Source organism: Apiospora hydei, assembly GCF_038363865.1.
Source record: "Apiospora hydei strain CBS 114990 chromosome Unknown utg000004l_segment0_segment0, whole genome shotgun sequence".
Lineage (NCBI taxonomy): Eukaryota > Fungi > Ascomycota > Sordariomycetes > Amphisphaeriales > Apiosporaceae > Apiospora > Apiospora hydei.
In genome coordinates, this window is record NW_027117363.1 from 5,699,766 (window position 1) to 5,724,114 (window position 24,349).

Below are 24,349 nucleotides of genomic sequence, written 5' to 3' on the forward strand. Positions count from 1 at the left end.
CCTATCACAGAGATACCCCACATATCCGACACGGAGATACTTGGTCGAGTAGGCAGAACTTTTACCAGCTGCTATCCAAATACCCGTTTCCGATTGTGCAAGTCCTCGTTTCAACACAATTCATTCAACCGGATTGAATTAATGCTTGGGTATGGATAAGTAGACTGGCTCGGTTGCCTATTCAACGATGCGCGCGTATATCATAAGGGTGGGTGTCCCTCGCGCTCGCGTCTAAGCACTTTGCTTCAGGACCAGGACCAGCAGCAGGAAACCGACCCATCAATAAGCTCATTTCAACCTCGAGTAGAAAGGACACCGCCGCCCTCTGTTTCCTGCTTCCTGGGAGTGCCCTGCGATGCGTATTGCAAGCGAGCGTGCTGCGACAGTATCTGCTGCTTCCAATGCCAAAAAAAGGTAGGTATTCTGATTTTCGCCAATATGTTGGCTGATGTGATTACATACCCAGAGAGCCCCCTTTCGATTACTATGGGCGCTTGTCCCAGACCCTGGTCAGTGCCTCTGCGCAGCCCAAAGCCTTTGCCATTTTGTATCATTTCATCATTACCCGGGTGCTGTGAATTTTGACTTCAGGTTGGTACATTGTAAGAGGTACCTACCTACCTACCTGGCCATTGCGGCAATTTCGATCAGTGCATTGAACAACATTGCCATCAGCAGTAATCACTCGCTTGTAGTGTCCAGAACCATCGTCTGTTGGCGTCGAACGGGTTTTGGCGCTGTCTGTCGGTGGTGCTGAGGTCGGGTGTTTGGTGTTTTCTAGGTGAAGTTCACGTGATTCTCCCTCTCTGGGCTTTTTTCTAGCCTGGCTGCTCAGCCGGGACATCTCCGGGCTTAGGCGAGAAAAAAAACGAGCCCAGCCCAGGCAGCCCCGCACCCGCGCTTTCCCAAACCTACCCACAAGATTATTGTGTTGTCACAAATTCTCTTCACACCACAAGCCCCTCATACAATCAGACATCTTGTCGACGGGCATCTGTTGGCAACAACAGCAAATCATCGCCACGATGCCGCCTCCCCCGCATCAAAAGCCTGAGAATGTTCTCAAAAGAGCACAGGAGCTCATGGGCGTCGGCCAAGCCCCGGCTGCCCTGACGCTTCTCCACGACCATGTCACCTCCAAGCGCTCTCGAAATGTCCCCATCGCCTCCCTTGAGCCCGTTATGATGCTCCTGGTCGAGCTCTCTGTCGACCAGAAGAAGGGCAAGGTTGCCAAGGATGCCCTTTACTCGTACAAGAACATCGCCCAGAACACTAATGTCGCCACCATCGAACTTATCCTCAAGAAGTTCATCGAGCTGGCTGTCGAGAAGGTCACTGTGGCTCAGCAGAAGGCCGATGAACTCACAGAAACATCCGCCAACATCGACGATCTCGAAGCGACCGAGACCCCCGAATCCATCCTGCTTGCCACCGTATCCAGCGAACAATCAAAGGACCGCACTGACCGTGCCATCATCACACCTTGGCTCAAGTTTTTGTGGGAGGCGTACCGGACAGTTCTAGACATCCTGCGTAACAATGCCCGGCTCGAGATCCTGTATCAGAGCACTGCCATGCAGGCTTTCGACTTCTGCCTCAAGCACGCACGAAAGACCGAGTTCCGCCGACTTTGCGAGCTCTTGCGAAACCATGTCCAGACGGCGGCCAAGTACTCGTCGCAGATGCATGCCATCAACCTGAACGACCCGGACACTCTGCAGCGCCATCTCGAGACTCGTTTCCAGCAGCTCAACGTTGCTGTTGAGCTTGAGCTCTGGCAAGAGGCTTTCCGAAGTGTCGAGGACATCCACACGCTGCTTAACCTTAGCAAGAGGCCTGCCAAGAACATCATGATGGCCAACTACTATGAGAAGCTCACTCGCATTTTCCTCGTCGGCGAAAACTACCTTTTCCATGCTGCTGCTTGGTCTAGATACTACAACCTTCTCCGCCAGTCTGCCATGCTGGTAGCTACCGGGCAGAGCAAGAAGTCCGAGAACCCTTCTGCCACTGATGCCGATCTCCAGAAGGCTGCTTCTTTCGTGCTCCTGTCTGCTCTCTCCATTCCCGTCATCAGCACCTCGCGATCGCGGGGCGCCATGGTTGATTTCGACGAGGCCCGAAAGAACAAGAACTCGCGTCTGACACACCTGCTGGGCATGTCCTCGGCCCCTACTCGTGCTGTCCTTTTCCGGGATGCCTTGTCCAAGTCCCTCCTGAAGAGAGCACGCCCCGAGATTCGCGACCTTTACAACATCCTCGAGGTCGACTTCCATCCTCTCTCCATTTGCCAGAAGATCTCCCCTATTCTCGCCAAGATTGGTGCCGATGCGGAGATGGAGAAGTACATTCTGCCTCTGCAGCAGGTCATTCTCACACGTCTGTTCCAGCAGCTGTCTCAGGTGTACGAGACTGTAGACCTCAGCTTTGTCGAGAGCCTTGCCGAGTTCCCTGACCCTTACCAAATCAGCCGTGGCACTATTGAGAAGTTCATCATGAATGGAAACAAGAAGGGCGACTTGTCCATCCGCATGGATCACGCTACCGGTGTACTCAGCTTCGACACCGATGTGTTCTCCTCTTCGAAGGCTTCCCACGCTGGCTCTGCCGGTGGCTCTGCTGAGAGCGAGACTGGCACTGTCCAGCGTCTGCAAAACACCCCCTCTGAGATTGTCCGCTCCCAGCTCGTCCGCCTGGCCAAGTGCCTTCACACTACTTGCTTCTACATCGATCCCACCTACAACGAGGCTCGTATGAAGGCCCACGAGGCTGCTCTTGCCCGAGCCAAGGCTGGCGCTGATGAAGAACACCACGCAATCTTGCTCCGCAAGAACATCATTCAGAAGCGTAAGGAGGAGGCTTCAGAGCTCCATGCCAAGAGGGAGAAGGAGAAGGCTCGCCAGAAGAGACTCCAGGAGCAGGCTCTGGCCGAGGCCGAGGAGCGACGTCTTGCTCAGGAACAGAAGGAGCGTGAGGAAAAGCGTCTCCGTGACGAACGTGAACGCGTCCGCAAGGAAGAACTCAAGAAGCAGATTGCCGACCTCAAGATCGGACCCAATGCCATTGACATTGATATTGAGAACCTTGACGATCTTGACACCAACCGCCTGCGGGCCATGAAGCTGGCTCAATTGGAACGCGAGAAGAACGATGTCAATGAGAAGCTCCGCATCACCGGCAAGCGTATCGATCATCTTGAGCGAGCCTTCCGCAAGGAGGAGTCCAAGAAACTCCCCGAAGACTACTCCAAGCAACGAGACCACGATGTTGCTGCTTACGAGAAAATGAAGACTGATACCCTTGCCGAGTCGAAGGCCAAGCATAAGGAGAGCGTCGAGCTCAAGCACCGACTCGAGCGTCTGGTGCCTCAGTACGAGACTTATGTGAAGTCTATGAAGGAGCGTCGCCGAGACGAGTTTGAGAAGCGCCAACGTGACGCCGAGAGAGAACTCGAGAGACAGATTGCCGCTCGTAAGAAGGAGTATCGCGAGAGAAAGCTCCGCGAGAAGCGGGAGCGCGAGGAGAAGGAGCGCGAGCTTCGGGAGGCCGAGGAGCGTGCTGCCGAGGAGAAGGAACTGGCAGAGAAGCGCGCCGAAGCCAAGCGTGCGGAGATGGCAAAGCTCAAGGAGCAGCGCGAGAAGGATCGCCAAGAGGCTCTCGAGAAGGCGGCCCTTCAGGCTCGCCGAGAAGAAGAGGCTATGGCCCGACGCAATGCCGAGAAGGCCTCTGCTTCCATTCCCAGACGCGAGCCTGTTTCTATGGAGCGGACCGACTCAGACAGCCGTCGCCCGGCGCTCAACCTTCCTGGAGCAGGCAAGTGGCGCGAGAGGGAGGCCGCAGGACGGGCTGCTGGTGATCTGCCTGTCCGCACGGCTCCCCCATGGAGCGTCCCGAATCCAACGACCGACCGACTGGCGACCGTCCTTCGGCCGGCCCACCCCGCCTCAACCTTGCGGGTGGAAAGCCATCATGGCGCGAGCGTGAGGCTGCCAAGGCCGCATCTGGCGGCGCTCCCAGCAGAGACAGCGCTCCTCCCAGCCGTGTTGCTTCGGGCGCTGGCCCTGCTCCTCGCCGTGCTGAGGAGCCGGCCACAACGCCGCCGGCTGAGCCGCTTCGTGCGTCTGCGGCCCCTGGCAAATACGTGCCCCGCCACCTCCGGGATAAGCAGTAGACTTTAGGGGAATGAAGGATATCATCACTTCGGAGTTTGGGGTCTGGTCCTGGTTGCACTTTGTGTATTTCTAAAAGTTGATAATGAGAACGACGACGTCTCCGAAATGCTTTTGTTGCCTTGCCCGGTCGCCACAGTCTACTGGATGTTGATGGACAAGGGGGCGTAAGTCGGAATAGATTGACGATGGGCGGTGCGTCTGTCAGCTTTGCCAGGTTCTGCCAAGTGATCCCCGCATCATAACAAATACATGGGAGCCTTCCCGCAATGGGGGTTCCCTCTCGGTTCATCATTTTACTCAAATTTGCATGCTCTAGTACCGTGTCCGTGTTGTCTGACTGATTTAGTTGTGACGAGAACGAGGCGCCAACGATCTCTTTCTTATTATCAATGTGAGGTATGTCTGTGTCCCCTTAGTCAGGGGAGTAGAGTTGGTTTCTCAGCCACGCTGCTGCTACTGCTATCCAGAGCTTGGTTTCGTTGCCCTATTTCCCCCTTTGATCCACGCCACGCTGACTTGTATTTGTACTCAGTAAAGCGGCCATCTTCTTTGACTATGAAACAAAACTTGATCGGGTGGGCAGGCAGCACGTAGGGAAAAGACGCACACCCAGTCGTACTCGGTCACTTTTGCATGATATACTCGACGAGTTTGGTAAACACGGGATAGCCTTCTTTTCTCGGTCCTGGGCCGAGCCGTAAGTAAGGCCCGTGCATAATTACAACGAGTGCACTGCTCTACCGTCTTGCTCGCATGTGTCCGTACCACACATGTAGGCCAAAAGGTGAGGGGGAAAGGGGATAGAGACGCCGTCCGGGGGAAACTTCTGTAGTATGTGCTAGCATCGTGGCTAGTGTGGGAACAGGTGAACTGTCTATTATCGCTTTCGATGTTGGTGGTGGCGATGATGTTGAAAATAAGGTTGGCTGGGTTGGACGGGTCTTTCCCCTTTCAACGATTTCCATTTCCATTTCCACTACTGCCACTGCCTGCCGTGCAAGTCCCAGACCCAACGCCTCGGGCTGTCTGTCATTCCAACATGGCATCGCTACGCTACGCCTAGGAGGCAGCCTGCCCACCCTGCAGTACGCCCGTGATCATCTCTCTGTGAGAGCTAGGCTTTGATTGCTCGGGCGGCTGCCACAGACGCCTGCAGACAATTGACTTGCCGTAGCCCCCTGATGACGAGCGATGCACAGAGGCTTGGGCTGGGTGTCACTATCCCCTCCGGCCATGGGCGATATGTCTGTCACCTTGAATTTACGTGGCCTATATATATGGCCTCATCTGCTTCCCCCGCTCCAACATGTCGAATCCACACCCAGCATCACCACTCTTTCAGTCATTCTTTACAGCAGTCCTGGTTTCTTCTACGCTACATTCGTTACCCTCGTTCCTCCCGTAGAAGAAGGCCATGTCTTCCTACAAGTCTGCCCTGGCGTTTACCGCCCTTACACTCGTTACCCGCGGCGTCCACGCTTGGTATTCCAACTTGCCCTCGTGCGCCGACACGTACCAGCCCTTTACTTCTCTCGGATGCTACGACAATGCCCAGCCAGGCGCCCTGATGGAGCGTATGGACATGGACTCCGGCAACATGACCACCGAAGCCTGTACTGCGAGGTGCAAAGGTGAGCTTGCGAGTGCTTGTTGGCTCTAACCCGATCCGACCTGTTCCCCCGATGCTCAACCGGATGCATACTAACCCACACGGCCCTCTTGACTGACAGGAAACGGATTTGAATATGCTGGCCTGCTCTATGTCGGTACCTGCTACTGCGGCAACACCATCAACACCAAGAAAGTTGACAGCGGCCTGTGCAACAAGCAATGCTCCGGCAACAGTGCCGAGACCTGTGGTGGTGACACCAGCATCGCTCTTTACAAGGACGAAACATTCCCGGATATCACTGCACAGACGACGGATGCGTACACGCCCATGGGCTGCTACACTGACGACAGCAACGGCCGGCCTGTCTTCTTCCGCCAGGACAGCCTGTCGTACAGCAACCTGACCACCAAGGCGTGTCTGCAGAGCTGTTTGGCTGGCGGCTTCCCCTACGCCGCAACCGAGTATGCGGGTGGTACGTGCCAAATCCAAAGTGTGATGTGGAGGAGAGCAAGGAGACGCCAACTAACTGCCTATACTAGAATGCTACTGCGGCGTCGTCCTCGGCAAGGGAGTCTCCCCAGCCGGTTCCAGCGAGTGCAACATGCCCTGCAACGGTGCTTCCGGCGAAATGTGCGGCGGCCGTAATCGCCAGAACGTCTACTGGGCCCAACCTTTGGGGTGCACTCAGCCGTGCGGATACAAGCCGCCTGTAGCTCCCCCGAGCACTTACAGCGTCTCGCCCATGCCTTCGACCGTTCCTGTCAGCAGCATCACGTCCACGATTGCTTCCAGCGAAGCCATAGAGGTGCCCTCGTCTACTCCGGTCATCAGCACCTCTTCGCCGCTGCCAGAATCATCTTCGGCCCCTGTTTGCGAAGCTGGATATGGATATGGACATGGACCTGGGGCTTGTGCACCAACTGCACCCCCGTACCCGAGTCAACAACGACCACGATTGCTTCCAGCGAAGCAATCGAGGCACCCTCGTCTACTCCGGTCATCAGCACCTCTTCGCCCCTGCCAGAAACGTCCGCGGCTCCTTCGACCTCTGTCTGCAAGGGCATGTATGGGTATGGAGGTTGCGCACCAACCGCACCTACCGCAGCCGAGTCAACGTCTACGATTGCCTCCAGCGAAGCGGTCAGCGTACCATCGTCTACCCCGTCTACTCCGATCGCCAGCACCTCTTCGCCCCTGCCGGAATCTTCCTCATCGCCGTTGCCAGAAGCCTCTTCGACCCCGGTCTGTCAGAACGGTTATGGGTATGGGGGCTGCGCACCCACTGCACCCACTGTGGCCGAGTCAACGTCTTCGATTGCTTCCAGCGGAGCGGTTACTGCACCATCGTCTACCCCGATCGTCAGCACCCCGGAAACGCTACCAGCATCCTCGCCTAGCGTTCCCTCCAGCTATGCGGCCAGCGCTCCTTCCACATCCACCGAAACCATCAGCATCTCGTCTACCTTGGCCGTGTCATCGTCTACGACTTCCAGCTTCGTGGTGAACATTCCTTCTACCTCTACGTCGACCTACATCGTAAGCACGTCATCGTCGTCTACTCCCATTGTTAGCATCTCATCCACGAACCTCGTGTCAACTTCGACGACGATTGTCAAGATACCCTCCCCATCCTCGCCAGTATCGACCATCCCCGCGACCAATACCATTACGCCCACGCCGTTGACTACACTCAAGACCAGCACTGCTACAGCCAGCGTAGGCGTGTGCACGTCGATCGTGGTCTCGCCCCCAAGTGCGAATTCGGCTGCGGCAAGTGGTGCTACACCCTGCCCGAATTCAAAGACGGCAAGGGGTGCATGGATGCTTGGTCACACTGCGCGGTGAACGTCGCCAGCTGCTACCTGAAAGCCGGCATCCCCGACGCCTTGAACTGCAACGGCTTCGCCCAGTGGTGCGGCAAAATCCAGGACTACTGCAAGGCGTCGCCGGCCGGCAACAAGGACAGATGCACCAAGGCGTGGCCCCGGTCAAGCCCACCAGCAAGCTCGAGCTGACCACGACGACCATGGTAGTCCCGTGCACCGCTACGAGCAAGGTTGCTGTCGTGACATCGGCCAAGCCTGTCACCACCACCCTGACGTCGGCAGCGCCCGCCAAGACGACCACCGGCACCTGCCCCATCGCAACGCCCACGGGCATCTGCCAGCAGCCCAAGAACGCGAAGTACGGCTACGACGTCAGCACCCCGCTGGGTGGTATCAACCTGCCGGCGCTGACGTGCAACAACGTTGAGGCGGAGCACAGAGTTGGCAGGATCTTCAAGCTGTACACTGACGAGGACACCAAGAAGTGCGTGTCCTTCGCAGCGCCCAAGGTGGCCGACGCGTGCTCGCAGGCCTGCCGCACCCAGTACGACCAATGCGTGTCCGTTTATGCCGAGGGCTGCCGCACCAAGGGCAAGTACGGGGGTAAGTCGTTCGGCATGGGCTACTCCCCGCCGGCACTTTTGTTGGTACCTCCACCAGCCAGCCCGCTCGACCCTACCACCGCCGCACCGGGTCTTCGGCTCCCGTTGCCGCCGCGGTCAGCTTCGTCGACAGCTACGACGGTGCCAAGACCAAGTGCGTCCAGCAGATGAAGGACTGCCTCGACATCAACAAGAACTCGGTCTCGGACAAGTGCAAGAAGTACGGTGTCTTCTCCTAGAGAACCAGAACCACAAGCACGAAGAAGAGGAGGCAAGAACGGGAAAGAGGGACAAAGAGAGGGGACACACTCAAGTCATGGTGGGAAGGTTGCTGCTTATGTTTTACGGTCAATCTCTGTTGTTATTTTCTGGGGTACGGATGCGTGTTACGGCTTTGGGAGAATGAAAAGGAGGGCGGTGCTCAGGGAGATGTGATTACTGCAAAAGGGGTTTCTGGTTGATTGCTCTTAATGTTTGACAGGTCTTTTCTTTTCTGGCCTGATGCGCTAGCTACTCGAAAATCACAATACAAAACGGGAGTTATGATTTGCACTTCAACTTGCGCGAAAACGCAAAACATTGAAGAGATTTAGCCCAAAATTTGGTTGATACAATTGTTATAATTTCGGTCCACAGGCAACTAACTACTAATGTACTTGGTCGTCGCTCCTTCCCGGAATAAATGGGTCGTAGTAGTAACTGCCTACATAGTAATTAATACGAGGCGAATCAGTCATCGCACAAATCACGTTTCGGCCGTGATTAGTAATTCAACAAGCCCTTATAGCTCAGTGGTAGAGCGTTGCACTTGTAATAGGCGGTTACGATCCCGGACCCACTTGAAAACTTGGGGTTTCCGGGGAAGGAGCTACCAACGAGATATGCAAAGGTCCGTCGTTCAATCCGGCGTGGGGGCACGCTCTTCTCCTTTTCTTTTCTCTCTTCTGGTTTTTCGTGCAGGCCCAGCAGCGTTTGCCTGCCCTTTCCCTTTTTGTATATATTTTATATATGTAGCTTAAGTGCCTACCCAACTAATCAATAGTCCTTGGTGTGGAATAGTGAGCCGCACCACCGGCGGTGGTGGCACTGGGCGCGGCAGCCTTCGCGTGCATCAATCAGATCTACCCTAGTTGATACCCTGTTGAAATAAACACCTAATATACGCTGCCAGCCGTACGTCGTAATCAAAGGGATCGATAGGAGGCGGCGGTGTGTAGACTCGGTCTACCGTCGTCACAATGCATTCATCCAGGGGCAAAACAAATGGCGAGGATGATGTATGTGCAATAAACATAGATTATTGAGGCTCCAAGACAGACTGGCCACTGTCAAGTCAAGCCTGACTAAAGCGCATCGGCACTATCTCATGTATGTATGATGAACGCCCAGCCAAAACGCCGTACTCTCTTTCTGTCCATCTTCCTCTCTCCATCGTCGACTCGGCAAACGCAGAAACAAATGGTAGTAGGGACCCTCAATGCCATCTCGGCTTTGCTCTGCACGAAACCCCAGATCCCTTCCTTCGCTCTTTCCCCGGCCAGAACGCCGAAATCAAGGACCACAACCCAAGGCTATTTAGGAGGGAAAAAGAGCAAGCGGCCAAGAGGGAGAATAAACACAGAATTGACAAAGACGATCGCGTTTCGGGGGGTAGACGACACGTAGCCACATCGTACAACAATTGTTCTCCCCGAGAACTGTAATGGAAGAAGGAGAAGGGAAAGTAGAAAATAACCAAGGAAACCCAGCTTCCAAGCCACTAATAAGTACATTGAAGACCCGGCTGCGAGGTGCTATTTATCTCCGCCGGTAGGTAGTCGTCTTACGCCTCTTCGCCTTGGCGGGTTTCTTGGCCGAGCCAAGTAGGCCGCTGTTTTCGGTGGCAGCAGCAGCAGCTTCAGCGGTAGTGGCGGCGGTATTGCTCACGTCATTAGCACTAGGCGTGTCGATACCGTCGTCCATGCTGAAGTCCACCCCGAGTCCCTTCAGCTCGTCCTCGTCCATTTCGGTCAACTCCTCGCTCAGGCCCCGGATGGCCTCTTTGCCGGGCCATTGCTCCTGCAACGCCGAGGTGCCCTCGGGCTCGAACCCTTGAGGTACCACGGCACACCGCCGTCTGCGAGGATGTTGGCATGGTCTCTGCCCAAGCTTCCATTCGACTGCGGCGGAGTCGGCGGTCCAGATTGAACCGGATGAGGCTCTGCCACATATCCATTAGTCGATGGCGGGGTATCTAATGCCTTCACACCATCTGTGTGAGGCGCCGCCTCTTTCTCTGACACGACTTCGTCGTTCTCGTCCTCATCTGTGGCAGAAGGCCCGGAAGCAGTAACGTCTGCTTTGGTGTCTTCTGATTCTTCGAGGCCAGAAGTGTTGACCTCGATGTTCCCATCCTCGGGGTTTCTCTCGCCTTCAGCCTCGCCCATGTCGACATCCGCTTGCGAGTCCTCAGCCGTCCCTTCGCTGGACGGCTCCCCGACTGTGATTTCGTTGGAGGCATCTACCATGATAACATCTTGGCTAGCTTCACCCTCCGTAGTTGCCGAGGCCAAGTTCTGCCGTAACTCCAGGCTAGCCTCTATCATACCCTCAAGTTCTTGCTTGAGGTTCTCGACCGGTTTGTTTGTGATTTCCGTCTCTAGGCGCAATGCTGCCTCGAGCTGTGGTTGCACAAGCTTCAGAATGCGTTTCCCCAGCTTTTTGCGGTCTCGGTGGTCCGAGAAATCCGACTTGGTCTGCGGCGCAACGACCGAGTCCATGACAACCGGAGCTTGTGGCTCCTGCTCCGGCTCGGTATTAATGCCCACATTGATAACCTCGCAGAGGTCATGGGCAAACGCGAGCGTCGTGGTGTAGTGCCGCTCCTCCACTCGATTTTGGAGCTTGAGCAAACCCTCGCGGAAGAGATTCTTGTCGAGTCTGAACAGCAACTTAGCATTTATTCATTTAGAATGACAAATACAGGGCAACTCACGTGAATGCTTTCTCTACGATTGGTGGCAATGCCTTATGGATGGGGAAGTAGCAGGTATCGACAAAGTCCTGCTCGAGCTCGGCTGCTTCAAGCTTGAACCGCTCACGCTCGACAACTTGCTGGGACATGGCCTGAAGCTGCTCGAGATCCGCAATGAGTGTCTCGGCGAATTCGATACGCCTCGATAGGCGAGCCTTGCCCGAAGGGCCCATGGCGGCAAAGTTACGTCGCGTGAGCTCCATCGACGAGAACGTCTCCATCTGCAGCTGAAGGCGTTTGAGCAATGCTGCCCCCGCGGCGCATCTCGCGCTTGAGGGTCCAATACCGACAAGCATCGCCGACAAACTCTCTTCGCTTAAGAAAGTTGAATCTCTGTAACGACGACTCGACGATATCAAAGACAGCCTGCGGGATCACTGGTGCGCCGGAAGGTAGCTTCCAGATGAACTTCCCAGCCTGGCCTTTCTTCTGGTCCCCCAGGACTGCTGATAGCTTGGCACCAGTGATCTGGGACTCATCAGCCGGATGCTCCGTCAGGGCTTGCCGGTGCGTGGCGGCAATTGCCATGGCAGATGCCTGGCTGTTAGCCCAGATACGGTCTTTCATGGCTCTCTTGTAAAACTTCTTGGCCCGTTTTGTCGCGCGTGAGACATCATTTTCTTTGGCATACTCCGAAGGGCAGTGCTTGTCGCAAAGAGCCTTGAGGTTCGTGCTGCCATCAAGCACATCCAGAGCACCAGAGCTGTTCTTCATCCGTAGGAACAGCTTTGCTCGACGTGCACAAGTCACATGGAACGCCTGGTAGCATGCCTTATTACCACACTGGATGCAGGCGCCCATCTGCTGGTTGCAGATGTAACAGGTGAGTTTCCAGCGGCTCTTGGGCACCTTGTCGACGTCCATTACAGGCTCCATAAAGGTGTGGTTACCAAGAGTAACCTCGGGAATCCACATGGCACAGAGAAGATGCGCCCATTTGGAAGAATTCGTCTGCTTGAAGGCTCCATCCGAGTTTGGGCAGAATATGCATGTCTGGAAAGCGAGTGTTAGCATAACGGCACCTCGGCGATTGTGTACATGGACGATCATGAATGAGTGAATGAACTGACCGGAACACCGCGCCCAATAAGCTGGCATTTGCGACAGAGCCATTGGCCCTCGGGGATAAAGGGTACTCCGTAGCACTCTTGGTGAACCGCCAGGTCGCAGCCATCGCAGAACACGATGGCGTTTGTGTTCTCGCAATCTCCATCGTCGCAAATCGCACATTTACTATCTTGCTCTTCGCCCGTCTGCGGCTCGCCATTAACGGCCGCAGCTGAGCTAGAGCGAGGCCGGTGAGTCTGCGGTGGTTTGGGGTTAGGTTTGGGGATCCGCTTCTCTAGTGCATGCCACTCCTTCTCGATCTTGGTGATTGTGATCTCGAAGACTTCGCGGGTAATGGGGTTCCACCCCACTGCCTTTCGCTGCGCGTTGTACGCTTCCAACCACATGTCATCTTGCTCGTCCATATCGTACTCAACACGGCCGAGTGCGTGTCCGTGTGTAGAAGAGTCTCCATCTGGCCTCGGCAGCAAAGACTGGTCGGCTTCGTCCTCCACATTGGCGTCAGTGGCCTTGATTAGTCGCCGATCTGGCCGTATATAGTTGTCGCTCTCCTGGTAGCCAACATTCATCATGGCCTTGTCGACATATCTCGCCTGCCCAAACTTCTTGCTCTCAAAAAGTAGGATGCGATTCGTTTTGCGGTAAGATGGTAGTTTCAGATCCAGGCGCTCCTTGGGTGTTTGATTATAGATGGGTAGAACCTTGGGCGTCTTGGGCGTCACGCCGAAGTCCGACCGATAGGGAAAGTAGGAATCCCTTGGCCGAACGGACCGTCGCCTGGATGGTGTACCGGGCACGGTGCTGGCAGATGGTAACGTGCCGCTGCCCAGAGCTGCTGAGGCGCTTGCAGCAGCCTCATTGCCATCCTTTACAGGACTGCCAGCCTCGTTGTGGCTCGCTGCGGATGCAGCCAAGACGGCGGTCTCTGGTACGGGTTTTGCCGTGCCGTCTACATCATCGGCATGGAATACCATGAATGTAGCCTCGATATCTAGGTTGGGGTGGAACTCTTCCCAGCCTCGCTCTTCTCTGGGCTTGTAGCCTTCACTCTGGACAACGGCGGCAGCTACTGCCGCAGCTGAGCTGATCTGCATTTCGTCGTCAGGTTCGGTTCGGGTGGCGGTCCTTGTTCTTGTGCTGCGCTCGCGGCGGGGATAGACGGAGGGCGAGGCTGCGGCGTTATTCATGGCCTGGCGTGCTCGGGATCGGGGGTTGGTCGCAGTAGCTGGGGCGGGTCGGCCTACAGATTCGTCGTTCTTTTCCTTGTTGACGAAGCGACCGCCGCCGCCGGGGCCACCTGGGACATAGCGGCGTCGCTTGGGAGGGGGTTCGGTTGCGGCAGCGGTACTCGCGTCCCGCTCGCGTCGTCGCGAGTCAGTCGAAGCACGCGACGACTTAGGACGGCCTCCGCGAGGAGCTTTCAGAGCAGCCTGGCGCGGGGTCCGAGGACTAGGGGCCATTTTGATGGATTGTTGGCAAGAAAAATGATGGAATTGGATGATGACAGATGGCTCTGTTCAGCGCGTCGCATCAAGGGGGAAGCTGCTCGGCGTGCGACGAGAGGGCGGACAAGGCATCTGAAAAAGAACATGGATGGTGCGGAAAGTACGGCCGAGGGGTCTTGGTGGTGAGCAGGCGCGTTTCTGGACAGACCAAGTGCACCACGAGTGCCGACGTTGAGGTGAATCAGAGTAGAAGAATCCGCCAGGTACGCGATGAAGTTGAGCATGCTGTCGGCGCCACAGCCAAATCGGGAAACAAGTGGGACTCTCCACTTATCTGTTCCGCCCTATCTTGGTGGGATTAGTCATCCTCGCGCTCTTCTGCTCTTCTGCGCTCGCTGGTTTCAAGCTGGTTGCGGGGCGGCCGGCAATTGATGCTGCTCGAGGGGAAAGACCGACTCACCGTGACCTAGGCTACCCAACACGGGCTCGCGTTTCGGGGGGTGCGTCGCTACGGGCAATCGGTCGCATCAGCAGACACCTGTTGGCTTGCTTGTAGTATTTCTGCCCTGATCTGGCGAGCTATCGCGGCGGAAGCGTGGGTGGTGGTGGTAGCGGTACCAAGTAGTGGCAGGTGGGAATAGGCTGGGCGGCTACATACGTGGGTTCCGAAGTGGTCTTAGTCGCATTCCTTAGGCAGCCAGACCCCAGATTTTTCCCATAGGCCCATGCCCCATGCCTTGCTTGCTCCATCCAACAATAGACCCGAACGGACAACACGATGCCGTCGTCGCAAAGGGGCCGCGACCGTCCAGAGGAACAGCACGTCCGCTGCGGGTGGCGCATTGGCACAGAGCCCGTCGGTCGGATCGCCAGCGTGCGCCGATTCTCATGTCGCTTGCGCCGTCCTTTTCCGACCACGGCCGGGTCGTCAATGGCCGCCGAGGCACTTTGGGCCTGTCAATGTCCATCAATGGCTCTATGATGCTGCCCATTTTAGATCCCGAGCCAATCGAAGCCATACTCCCACCTCGGTTTCCCATTGGATATGGATGTGTTGGACCCCGGATCCAGCCCTACTACTAGATCCCTCGCTTACGTATCTGCCGTGCCATGTATCATACCTACGTACTTCACCCCCCGACTCTCCGATCTCCGGTGATGCCCCCGACCGCTTTCAACTTTGTTGCATTGATTCACTCTTGGTTGGGGGTTACGTCGGACGATACGACAGGTTTGCGCAATGCATCTTGGTTGCCCCCGATGCCCTTTTTGGGTCCTTGTCCATTGGATATGAGGCGGGTTCATCAATGATATAGGATTGCAAGTGAAATACAATAGAAACCTTGGAGTTTGCTATATACTAACATCTGTGCGATAAACTTGTTCGAGGTGGCCTGGGTGGAGATAGCGGGCCCCCAAGTAGCACCGCAGAACATCCCCGTTTCCCCCCGGCGGCTCTGTCCTGCATACGACAGATATAGAACGGGCCGGGTCGAATAGATCAAATAGCATTGAGAAACGGGACCGGGTCTAAACCCTTCACGTTTGCGGCCAGCTTGGATGGCAGCCTCTCGGCTGCAATGTCGAGACAACCCGAGGAATGCGACAAGATGACGTGCTCCGTCTATCTCTTGAAAAAACCTTTCCATCAGTAAGTTTTTACATGTAGGTATCCAGCCCCACGAAACGGCCAGCATATCACGACGGTGTTACAATCAATTGAGACTCGGGCACTCGTTTGTGTAGACATGGGAATGGCCATTTCGCTTCCGCCGCTCTATCAGGACAGGGCAACACTGCTCTTATTACCCCCCTGACCCTCCTCGTACACAAGACAAACACCGCTACCTCTAGGCCGCTACAGCTGCTGCTGGCAATGTGCGGGTCGTCGAGCCCCTAGATAACCCTCACTTGAACCAGCACGATTGCTTCTCCTATATGCCGTGACCGACTCAGCCGATGGTCTTTTCTATCTTACGGCATGGCATGGCATGGCATGGCATGGCTTGGTTTACGGTACCTGGAGAGCAATCACTTTCTGGCATTTTCTATTAGAAACGAATCATTCCACTACTTGGGCACGCTTGCGCATCCTCTTCCAACAGTTGGGTGGCCCTTCAGTACCGATGGTGGATGACTACCCGACTTGGGGTATCCACTAGGCGCCGGTCTCGATCAGAAAACACAGTATACGTGTCGATGGCACGATGCCACCAGCCGGTGGCGTCACCCACACAGTAGAGAAGAGCCCAACGTCGGGGCTAACACCCAGGCCAAGGTCTCAAGTACACGTATATCCATGTGGGCTATTTGACATGTCCACGATCCCGTCGACCTTCCCCTTCCAGACCCTCCAATTCTCCACTTACACGTAGTAGGAAAGCAAGCAAGAGGAGTAACAACACCACAAGATCATCCAGCCTGGCCCACCCCCGCTGAGGCCTCCTGCAAGGCCGCCCCGGACATCATGAACAACAGTTCATGGCCCCCAGCCCAGATCCCCAGTAGCAGAACATGCAGATACCCATCTACATGACAACCCACCACCCTGCAGGCAGCAGCAGAGCTCAAGCCTTTTGCTGCTGCTCGAGGAGCCACTTCACGCCCTGCACCGTATCTTCGACGAACCGGCGACTGGCCTCGAGCCGAGGGAAGTTGGTCCAGAAGTAATGGCCGAGGCCAGGGTAGAGATCGAGCCGGGTGCGGACGCCGGCCTCCTCGCGGAGGACGCGCTCGTAGATCAAGCCCTCGTCGCGCAGAGGGTCGAGACCGCAGACCTGCAGGTACGCCGCCGGCAAATCCCGATGGCCCCGAGCGGATTTTTTCGCCAAATAGGAACGGCACAAAGAGGGGCTCTCGGTGTCGACCTTCAGCAGCATCCGCAGGCCCACCTCGGCCTGCTCGAGGTCCTTGAGGACGGGGTCGGTGCCCTCGTCGCCGCTGCGCGTCACGCCCGGGTGGCTGAGGTACTCGTCCCGGTAGCGCTCGGGGATCAACTCAGGCCGCCGGAAGCAGGTAATCGCCGGTACGCAGAGGTACTGGCCCGTCAGGGGCGGCGACAGGCCCTCATCGCGGGCCACGTGCGCGAGGACGGCGGCGATGTTGCCGCCCGCCGAGCCTTCGCCAACCACGAAACCAGCCGCGGGATCGGCTCCGATGGATGCAGCATTTTTGGCGGCCTAAGAGTAGGTATCAAACACACAGTGTTTAGCATTGGTAATACGCGTTCAGTGTGTGGCAGTTGGTAATTAGGTAGATTGGACAAGCATACCCATTGCAAGGCGTCCCAAGAATCGTCAATCCAGGTCGGAAATGGGTACTCGGGCGCGAGTCTAAAGGTATTGTAAGTACTCGCCTTCTATATGGGCCATGTAAGTTTGTTTCATGCCTGTAGTCTACATTGACGCACACGGCCCCGAGGTCTCGGCAGAACAGTCTACAGTTTACCTCCTCGTCGGACAGGTCGCCCATTGCCCACCCGCCCTCGTGGTACATGACGACGAGGGGTCTGCCCCCGCGCAGTCGTCGCCGCTTTCGCAGGCCGATAGATCCGGACGGTGATGTCGGCGCTGTCGCGTACGGGGATCTTGCGGTCTTCCTCCTCGACCTGGTCCGGGATGGGCCCCGGAAGGTAGCGCAGATGGTGCAGCTCGCGCAGCTTGGTGGCGCGGTGTTCGCGGTGGGCGGCGTGGTCGTTTCGCCCATAGTAAGGGTCCGACGGCTGCGGATCACGGATCGGGTGCTTCTCAAGCTCCTACAATACAGACGGGCAAATGCGCTCAAGCCTCAGAGACCAATCTTCACTGTCCCTTCGCGGGGAGGGGTTTACGGTATGCTTACAGTGGCAAGAGCGGGGTCTACGACCGCCGAGGACAGCAATTCTTCCCTGGTGCGAGGAGGCATGATTGCGCTTCGTCGTGTTGAGCCTGGCAGAGAACGAAGCAATAATTGTTGGATGTGTCGGCGGGCAAGCATAGTAGTTACCAACGGCCAACCCCCGCTCCCACATGTAGATTACGACAACCCCCATGCACGCATGCAATGGCTACGCTACTAATCTCCGTTGCCGGCCAACCACCCTATTTTCACGGACTGACCATGAGAAGCTGCGAAGTGTAGATACTACCAAAGACGAGTCAAAGATGCGTTGATTGGACCTCACCCGGCAACCTCTTCTCATCACGGCACAAACGGTTTGTCTACGATAAGTCATATGGTCAAGCAGAATCTGGTTGGGAGAGGGAAAAGACACGGTTTATTTTGATCAGCCATCACGCCGCCAATGAGCCTGGAAACTGCTCAATAATGCCCAGATGCCTTTCCTGAAGCCATGCACTCAACACGCCGGCAAGTAAGTTTGCTGTCCCTCTCTAACCTGGGCAAGGCTCTTCTTGTACAGCAAACGGTGCTCTACTCCTTGCACTATCTCATCCGAAACAAATGCAAGAACCTGTGCAATCACCAAACGCGGAAATCCATACGAAAGCGGGGAGTATCGTAGCCGGAAAGATCAGAACATGCAAGACAACCGCAGAACCCCCCCAAAAATCATCATGGGTCCAACGATCCTTCCAAGAACGCCATGACGCTATGCTCCGTTAACATCGAAACACGAACAACTAGAATAACACAATGCTGCGGGGGTGTATAGGTATGCATCCAAAACAACTCTCCCAGTATACGAGAGAGTGGATGTACGAACCGCGCCAGACCGGGATCTCGGTTCTGTCGAGCGGTGAAGGGGGTATATGTGAATATGGTGAGTCGTTACTCAGCCAAGAGTACGGCCACTGTGAATTGCCTGAGAGCTTACAGTCCGGGGCGTGTTTGGTCCCGGACGGACTGCAGGCGTACCAGAGAAGTCGCCTACGAAAGTAGGTGGCTTTGTTGACTCCCAGCTCTCTTCATTCAAGACGCTCAGATAGCCATTGCCAACCTTGTCTCTCAGTGCTTCAATCTTTTGCCGGTAGATTTCGCCACTGACATTCCAGTCTTGGACGTCTTTCCAGGAGCCCGGTGACTCCTGACTGGACAATGATGTAGATTGTCCCGAGAAAATCGCAGTATTGATGCGAGGTACCTCGGGAGGATTCATGACCGCTGGTGCCGGCTCTGTGCGCACTGTATTCGATCTTTGACTTTCAGGCTTATGTGAGATGCGATAATTGCTTTCTGAAGTAGCTGATGTGATTGCAGCGTCCGCGCCTACATCTTGCACCGCAGGCGGGTTCACGGATGAGACAGCGCCGTCACTAGTTGCGAGGTCTACTATACGGCGCTTCGGTGTTCGCCTACGACGCGTCGAATTCGTATTGACCTCGCTGGCAACCGCCTTTGGAGTGGGCCTCTCCTTACGAAGGATTGTATGGTCCTTGGATGCAGCGTAGATGATGGTAGGTTTGCTGACATCGACAGCTGGAACCTCGGGGACGGGCGGCTTCACAACCGGGACAGCCTCGGGGATTGCAACTCGCTCGACCAAATACCGTTTTTCCGAGTACGATGGACCTGATGCGTCAATGATGATGTCCTCGGTATAACCTGGGGTCTTGCGGAACAGGTTGAATATGGTTATGCGATAGTCTTTATGTGTGCGGGTGAACGGGTTTCCTTCTACCCAAATCTCTCGAATGTCGGGTATGCCTGTAAGGCGGGCCAACTCCTGCGGTTCTGTCAACCGGTTGTCTCTAAGATCCAGGCGTTCCAATGGGAACAGCTTCTCGATACCAGCTAGAGAAGCAAGTCGGTTGGCCCTGAGGTTCAACGCTGTGATTGCGGGGAGTGGGTTTCGCGTCAGAGAGTGCAACGAGTCGATCATGCAATGCGATAGGTTCAGAGCCCGCAGAGCGGTCAGTGTAGCCACGCAATCGGGTACCTGAGTGAAGAGATTGGACGATAGGTCCAATGAGTTCAGAGTGTTTGCCAAAGGAGCAAAGCCGGTTGCTGGAATTGTCGTCAATGAGTTGTCTGCCAAGCTCAAGTGCTTCAAGAACCGCCACTTTGTAGCAGGGAGGGTGCCCGTCGTAAGGAGGTTAGATGCGCTGTGCCTGGGGTTATGCCACGAATCTGACAGGCTTGAATGCGAGCTGCCAGATCCAGAGCGTCTCACTTTGTAGGAGCCTCTGTTGGCCGTGGACTGGTGGCGGGAAGTAGCCGGCCTGTGGGGAGAATGGCTACGGGGTCTTCCAGATGTTTTGGTCGGTGACTTGAGATCATCTGTACCAATGTTTGCAACAGAAGCACGACGGCTACCTTGGGGTGACGTAACATCCGTGCCTAAAGATCCGACTGGAAGATCGCCCAGAGAACTTCGTGCATCTGGTGAGCTAGGAATCGACCCGGTTTTGTACACTTCAGCATGGGGTATTGTTGGGCTCCGTCGAGGGCTCGAGGAGTGAGGGTGGGTTGGTGAAGCCTGCGCTTTCGAGCTACGCCGCCGCCTTTTGTCCATATCATCCAGAACAATGTCGATCAGGATATCAGCCGGGTCATCGATACTTGCTCGTTTTAGTGTCAGAGATCGAATCTGCTCAGCAACGCGGTCCCACCCAAAGAACTGCCTGAAGTCGATCCCGCTTATCTCCAAAGATTGCAGGTTCTTGAAGACGTATAACGGCACTGCAGAATCAAAGGGGAACTCTTCATAGCCACGAATTAGTCTCGCCCGCCAATCAGGAGCCAGCCTAAGACATGGAATCTTAGTGAAGGCCGAATACAGGTATTTCAGGTCGGCCATGAGAGCCGCCTTCTGCTTCTCGTTTCGAGCCGCCGATATACTAGCACCAATACCGAAACTGGCCCAGAGAGCCGACATGCCCGACATGACGCTTCGTACACTCGACACAGACCTAATGGAGACCACATCGGAGCTACGGCTGTGGGTTCGCTGGTCCGCGCTGAGGAACGAGACATAGTTGGCCGACGTGGAGGTGTCGTGTAGGTTTTCGAGCCGTACTTTCATGGGGCCAACGTTAATACCCATCTCCTCGAAGCGAGATAACAGGTAGAATAGGTGGTGTGGCGTCAAAGCCAACTTTGCCGGCTTCATACTATGTGACGTGAAATTCAACGAGCCAAGCGACAGGGCAGCGGCAAGACTGTTCGACGTGGCTGCAGAAGTCGAAGGCCGTTCAGGTAAGGGCGTTGGTGATTTTGGCGCAGGCGGCAGCGCCGAGATGCTCTGAGAGGCGCCATGCCTGGGAGTGTTGTTCTGCCTCCGAAGTTGCAGCGCGTTGGCCAGCGCCTTCTCGTGCGTACGCACAAAGCTGGCCAACTGCTTGACGAAGAACTCCCCGTCTTCTGAGTCCATGTTTGTCGAGAGGTTACGAAGACATGGAGGATACGGTTATAAGAGGAAGTTTTGCGACACCGATTGGTTTGATAATCGAGGCGTAGGTTGGCCGGGTGCGTGGTGGTTCCGAGGGTAGTTAGGAACCTGGGTTCGTCCAAAGGATATAGAAAAGGAACTTTGGAATCAAATCTCCTATCTGTCGGCTTGCGGATTTTGCCAGGGCCTCTAGCCAAATGCCGTCCTGGGGAGACAATACCAGTTAGCTTGAGGGCATGAAACTCATGGTCTTCAACGTGAATGACTAGAAAGTGCCAAACGTGGGGTGAAATTGTGATAGCCTGCTGCCAGCGCTGAAGAATGTGGAGAGTGTAGACGCCGGTTGATCTCGAAGCCTGTCTATAGAGCAAGGAAGTGTGGCACCCATGACTCGCATCGAGGTCTACTGGTGCCTCAGAGGTATGCTATACGGTTTTATAGATAGATCCGTTTCGCAGTCTGGACCGACGTCGATGCATCATGGGGAGTGGTCTTCGACAACAGTTGAAGGCTGCGTCACATGGCCTCGCTCTCGCTCTCACACTTTGCATGCACTTCACTCTTAGAGTATCATACTCCGGGCGGCCGGCCAAGTGGAAGGGAGGGGCGGTTGGAAGATGGAGAAGAAGCGCAGCTGTGGAGGGTAGGACAACCAAGGCGGAGGGTGAGGCAACAGCAAGTCTGGAGCAGTTTGAAGAAGCAGTGTCACAGTCACAGGAACCCTCCAAAAAACAACAATGCAGCGGCGGGTCGAGGCCAGACAGGAAGTGAAGAGGGAGAATGTGTGTGTGTGTATGTGTATGTATAGTGAAGATAAAGTAAGGCATATCACATCACAAGGACTCGACGGATCGGAGGAGGGCAGCATTTGGTGGTGTACGTACCAGTATCGTGAACCAAGTGAATGGGTTTCTTGGGACCGTGGTTCTTTCTATGAAGTCGTCTTCGGGAGTATGTCGACACGTCGTCGCAATCGTTCAAGTCGCTCGCTGGGTAGAAGGGGTTTCGGGCAAAACGAGAACGGAGGCCGAAGAATTCGAGAGATAAGGAGCGACTCTTCTAATATCCTTGCTTGCCTGTAGACGACGGCTCCTCGAAAAGATCGTTCGTGCTTTCTTCGTGCGTAGGAAAAGAAAGAAGAAAAAAACCAGGCTTATTCTGGCTTTATCCGTAGTCGCTTCAACCAGGCAAAAGGGCAGGTCGGGGAGACGATAAGTGTTGCCAGAGGAGGCTGCGGCGGTTGGGGAGGATTATGATAATAAAAAGAGCCCAGAGCCGGATTCCACGACAGAGTTGCAGGTGCCGGCGTTCCTCAGATCCCCGGCCCAGTTGCTCTTAGTCGGTCGGTGGGTTTTCTCTAGCAGCAGGAGTCTCTAGGAGGGAGGGGGACTGGAGCATGAGCGAGGAAGAAAGATGGTAAGATGCTGGTAAGTAAGAGGTGGGTACATCCACTTTGCAGCGAGGGTGAGGGGTGGCATGGGGCACTACCAGACCTTACGAGTGATACCCCCAGTCTGTTCGAGTCGGTACCGGTACAAAGCTAGCACGGTCCTGTAGTTCTTTCTCTTGCAGTGTTTTTGATTTTATTCCTGATATCGACCAAGCAAGCCTTCAACACCGTTTTCCTGTCTCCTGCAGAGGAGGCCGTCCAAGGAGGCCGATGAGGGCGTCCTTGTTCTAGCTCTAGGGGACCTCTCAACGGTTCTACCCCGCTACCTATGGAGATATGCCTCTGGAAGGTGAGCAGTTGTTGATGTGTTCACAGAATGAGGCGGACAATCGCGATCCAAGACTTTTTACTTCTTCTCTCTCTCTCTCTCTCTCGCTCTCTCACTCCCTCCCGCCTGTGTGGGCACGGTCTCCTACCATCTTAAAAGAGCCTCCATAAAACCTCGTACTGGCACTTGTCGTGGTAGTATTAACGAGAGATTGGCGGCAAAGCATCAGATGGTCCAGTCTTTCCAGTCAGCCAATCGGTCGGCCAGTTGACTGGACGGGCCAATAATCGGCGCCTATCTTGCTGCTATCAGCCGCAGATGCCTCCTGTCTTCAAATAAAATACACCACTGGAGGAGATACCTGGCTCCAAGTACATCTACCCTCCGCATGCAGGTGCTATGCAAAAACCTGCATGTTATCTGGCCCAAGTGGGCTAGTCAGGCATACATTGATAAATGATGCAAATGCGCCTTAACCTACCTGAATGCACTGCAAGACCAGACAAGACCTTAGAGAGAGAGACAGAAGGGAGGGACTGGTGGTGGGGACGGCGACGACGATGACCTGCTATCAAGTGAACTCGGGTGTTTTCTCTTCCTTCTCGTCGTCCTGCAGTGGACATCGTGAGCGCATCTTGACTACGACCTGCCAAATATCATCAACACTTCATCATTTTTCGTATCAATCAACAAGGCGGGTTGTCCCTTAGCCAGCATCACAATTAGTCATGCCCACAGCAACCCAACTACTCTAGTTAACCGAGTGAAAGAAACCAAGGACCCTTGCTCTGAGAAATGGTCCGCACCACATGCTGTGCAACCATGATTTGGGAAGACTAGACCGGGGCCGAAATCTCCATGGCTGCTGAAAAGGTGTGACAGCCAGTTAAACCACCACGGCTAGACCGTCTGATGACAGGCTGAACAGGTCACGAAGACTTCATTTGTTCATACAAGCCATGACAGTGTATGCAGCAGATTCCTGCCGAACACAAGCACGCTCCTGACTACTTACACAGTTGGTTGCATCGCATCGCCCTCCTTCACCTTTCTGGCGAGTGTCACACCGACTTGCTTGGTGTCAACCTACAGGTTTTTTCTCTCCAAGTAATATACTTCTTCAAATATATTATCATAGGGAATTTGTTTTGCTGCTGTTTGTTTACAGCGACCGGGCGCGCTCTATGGCCATTGCTGCTTGGCTGGTCGCTCTCTCTCTCTCCTTTTTTTTTCCTTTTTTTTCCACGCTCTCTTCCTGCTTGCCCATTTTTAGGCTCCTCCACTCAAGCGCCGACTCGGACATTGGCTGCACGGCGTCCAGCCTCATAATGTCAATGCTGATGCTACGCATGTCGGCTTCCTGGCGGGTTTTGGTTCCATTGAATTGTTCTCCTGCGAGTCAATCATCCCAATCTTTCATTTCAACTGTGACATCCAATCCTGGGCCAGACGGGTTGATCTGTCGAGGGAGACGCTGGTCATCCTCGCCGCCGCACTTGTCGGTCAGGATCTCTTGGGCGATGGTACATGAAGTAATCAGGGTCCAATCATGGATACCCTAACCCT

At 55.2% G+C, this 24,349-nt stretch overlaps 6 protein-coding genes across 6 annotated transcripts; 3 read left to right on the plus strand and 3 right to left on the minus strand.

Moving 5' to 3' along the window:
* Positions 1-1,025: 1,025 nt before the first annotated feature.
* Positions 1,026-4,171, plus strand: PG997_004317 (eukaryotic translation initiation factor 3 subunit A; the record flags this gene model as incomplete). The annotated part of the gene is made up of 2 exons (XM_066808632.1): positions 1,026-3,920; positions 3,965-4,171. The coding sequence occupies 2 exons, from the start codon at positions 1,026-1,028 to the stop codon at positions 4,169-4,171; spliced, it is 3,102 nt and encodes a 1,033-aa protein (XP_066672250.1).
* Positions 4,172-5,586: 1,415 nt separating this feature from the next.
* Positions 5,587-7,799, plus strand: PG997_004318 (copper radical oxidase; the record flags this gene model as incomplete). The annotated part of the gene is made up of 5 exons (XM_066808633.1): positions 5,587-5,803; positions 5,903-6,256; positions 6,324-6,544; positions 6,636-7,046; positions 7,356-7,799. 5 exons carry the CDS (start codon positions 5,587-5,589, stop codon positions 7,797-7,799), a joined length of 1,647 nt encoding a protein of 548 aa, XP_066672251.1.
* An 11-nt stretch (positions 7,800-7,810) lies between these two features.
* Positions 7,811-8,451, plus strand: PG997_004319 (uncharacterized protein; the record flags this gene model as incomplete). Its single annotated transcript, XM_066808634.1, has 2 exons — positions 7,811-8,205; positions 8,271-8,451. 2 exons carry the CDS (start codon positions 7,811-7,813, stop codon positions 8,449-8,451), a joined length of 576 nt encoding a protein of 191 aa, XP_066672252.1.
* A 1,558-nt stretch (positions 8,452-10,009) lies between these two features.
* PG997_004320 (NuA3 HAT complex component NTO1) lies at positions 10,010-13,753 on the minus strand (the record flags this gene model as incomplete). Its single annotated transcript, XM_066808635.1, has 5 exons — positions 10,010-10,328; positions 10,373-11,131; positions 11,187-11,452; positions 11,529-12,218; positions 12,296-13,753. 5 exons carry the CDS (start codon positions 13,751-13,753, stop codon positions 10,010-10,012), a joined length of 3,492 nt encoding a protein of 1,163 aa, XP_066672253.1.
* Positions 13,754-16,305: 2,552 nt separating this feature from the next.
* Positions 16,306-17,641, minus strand: PG997_004321 (uncharacterized protein; the record flags this gene model as incomplete). Its single annotated transcript, XM_066808636.1, has 5 exons — positions 16,306-16,917; positions 17,010-17,096; positions 17,138-17,269; positions 17,295-17,492; positions 17,579-17,641. The coding sequence occupies 5 exons, from the start codon at positions 17,639-17,641 to the stop codon at positions 16,306-16,308; spliced, it is 1,092 nt and encodes a 363-aa protein (XP_066672254.1).
* An 868-nt stretch (positions 17,642-18,509) lies between these two features.
* On the minus strand, positions 18,510-21,047 carry PG997_004322 (uncharacterized protein; the record flags this gene model as incomplete). The annotated part of the gene is made up of 1 exon (XM_066808637.1): positions 18,510-21,047. One exon carries the CDS (start codon positions 21,045-21,047, stop codon positions 18,510-18,512), a length of 2,538 nt encoding a protein of 845 aa, XP_066672255.1.
* Between the last annotated feature and the right edge of the window lie 3,302 nt (positions 21,048-24,349).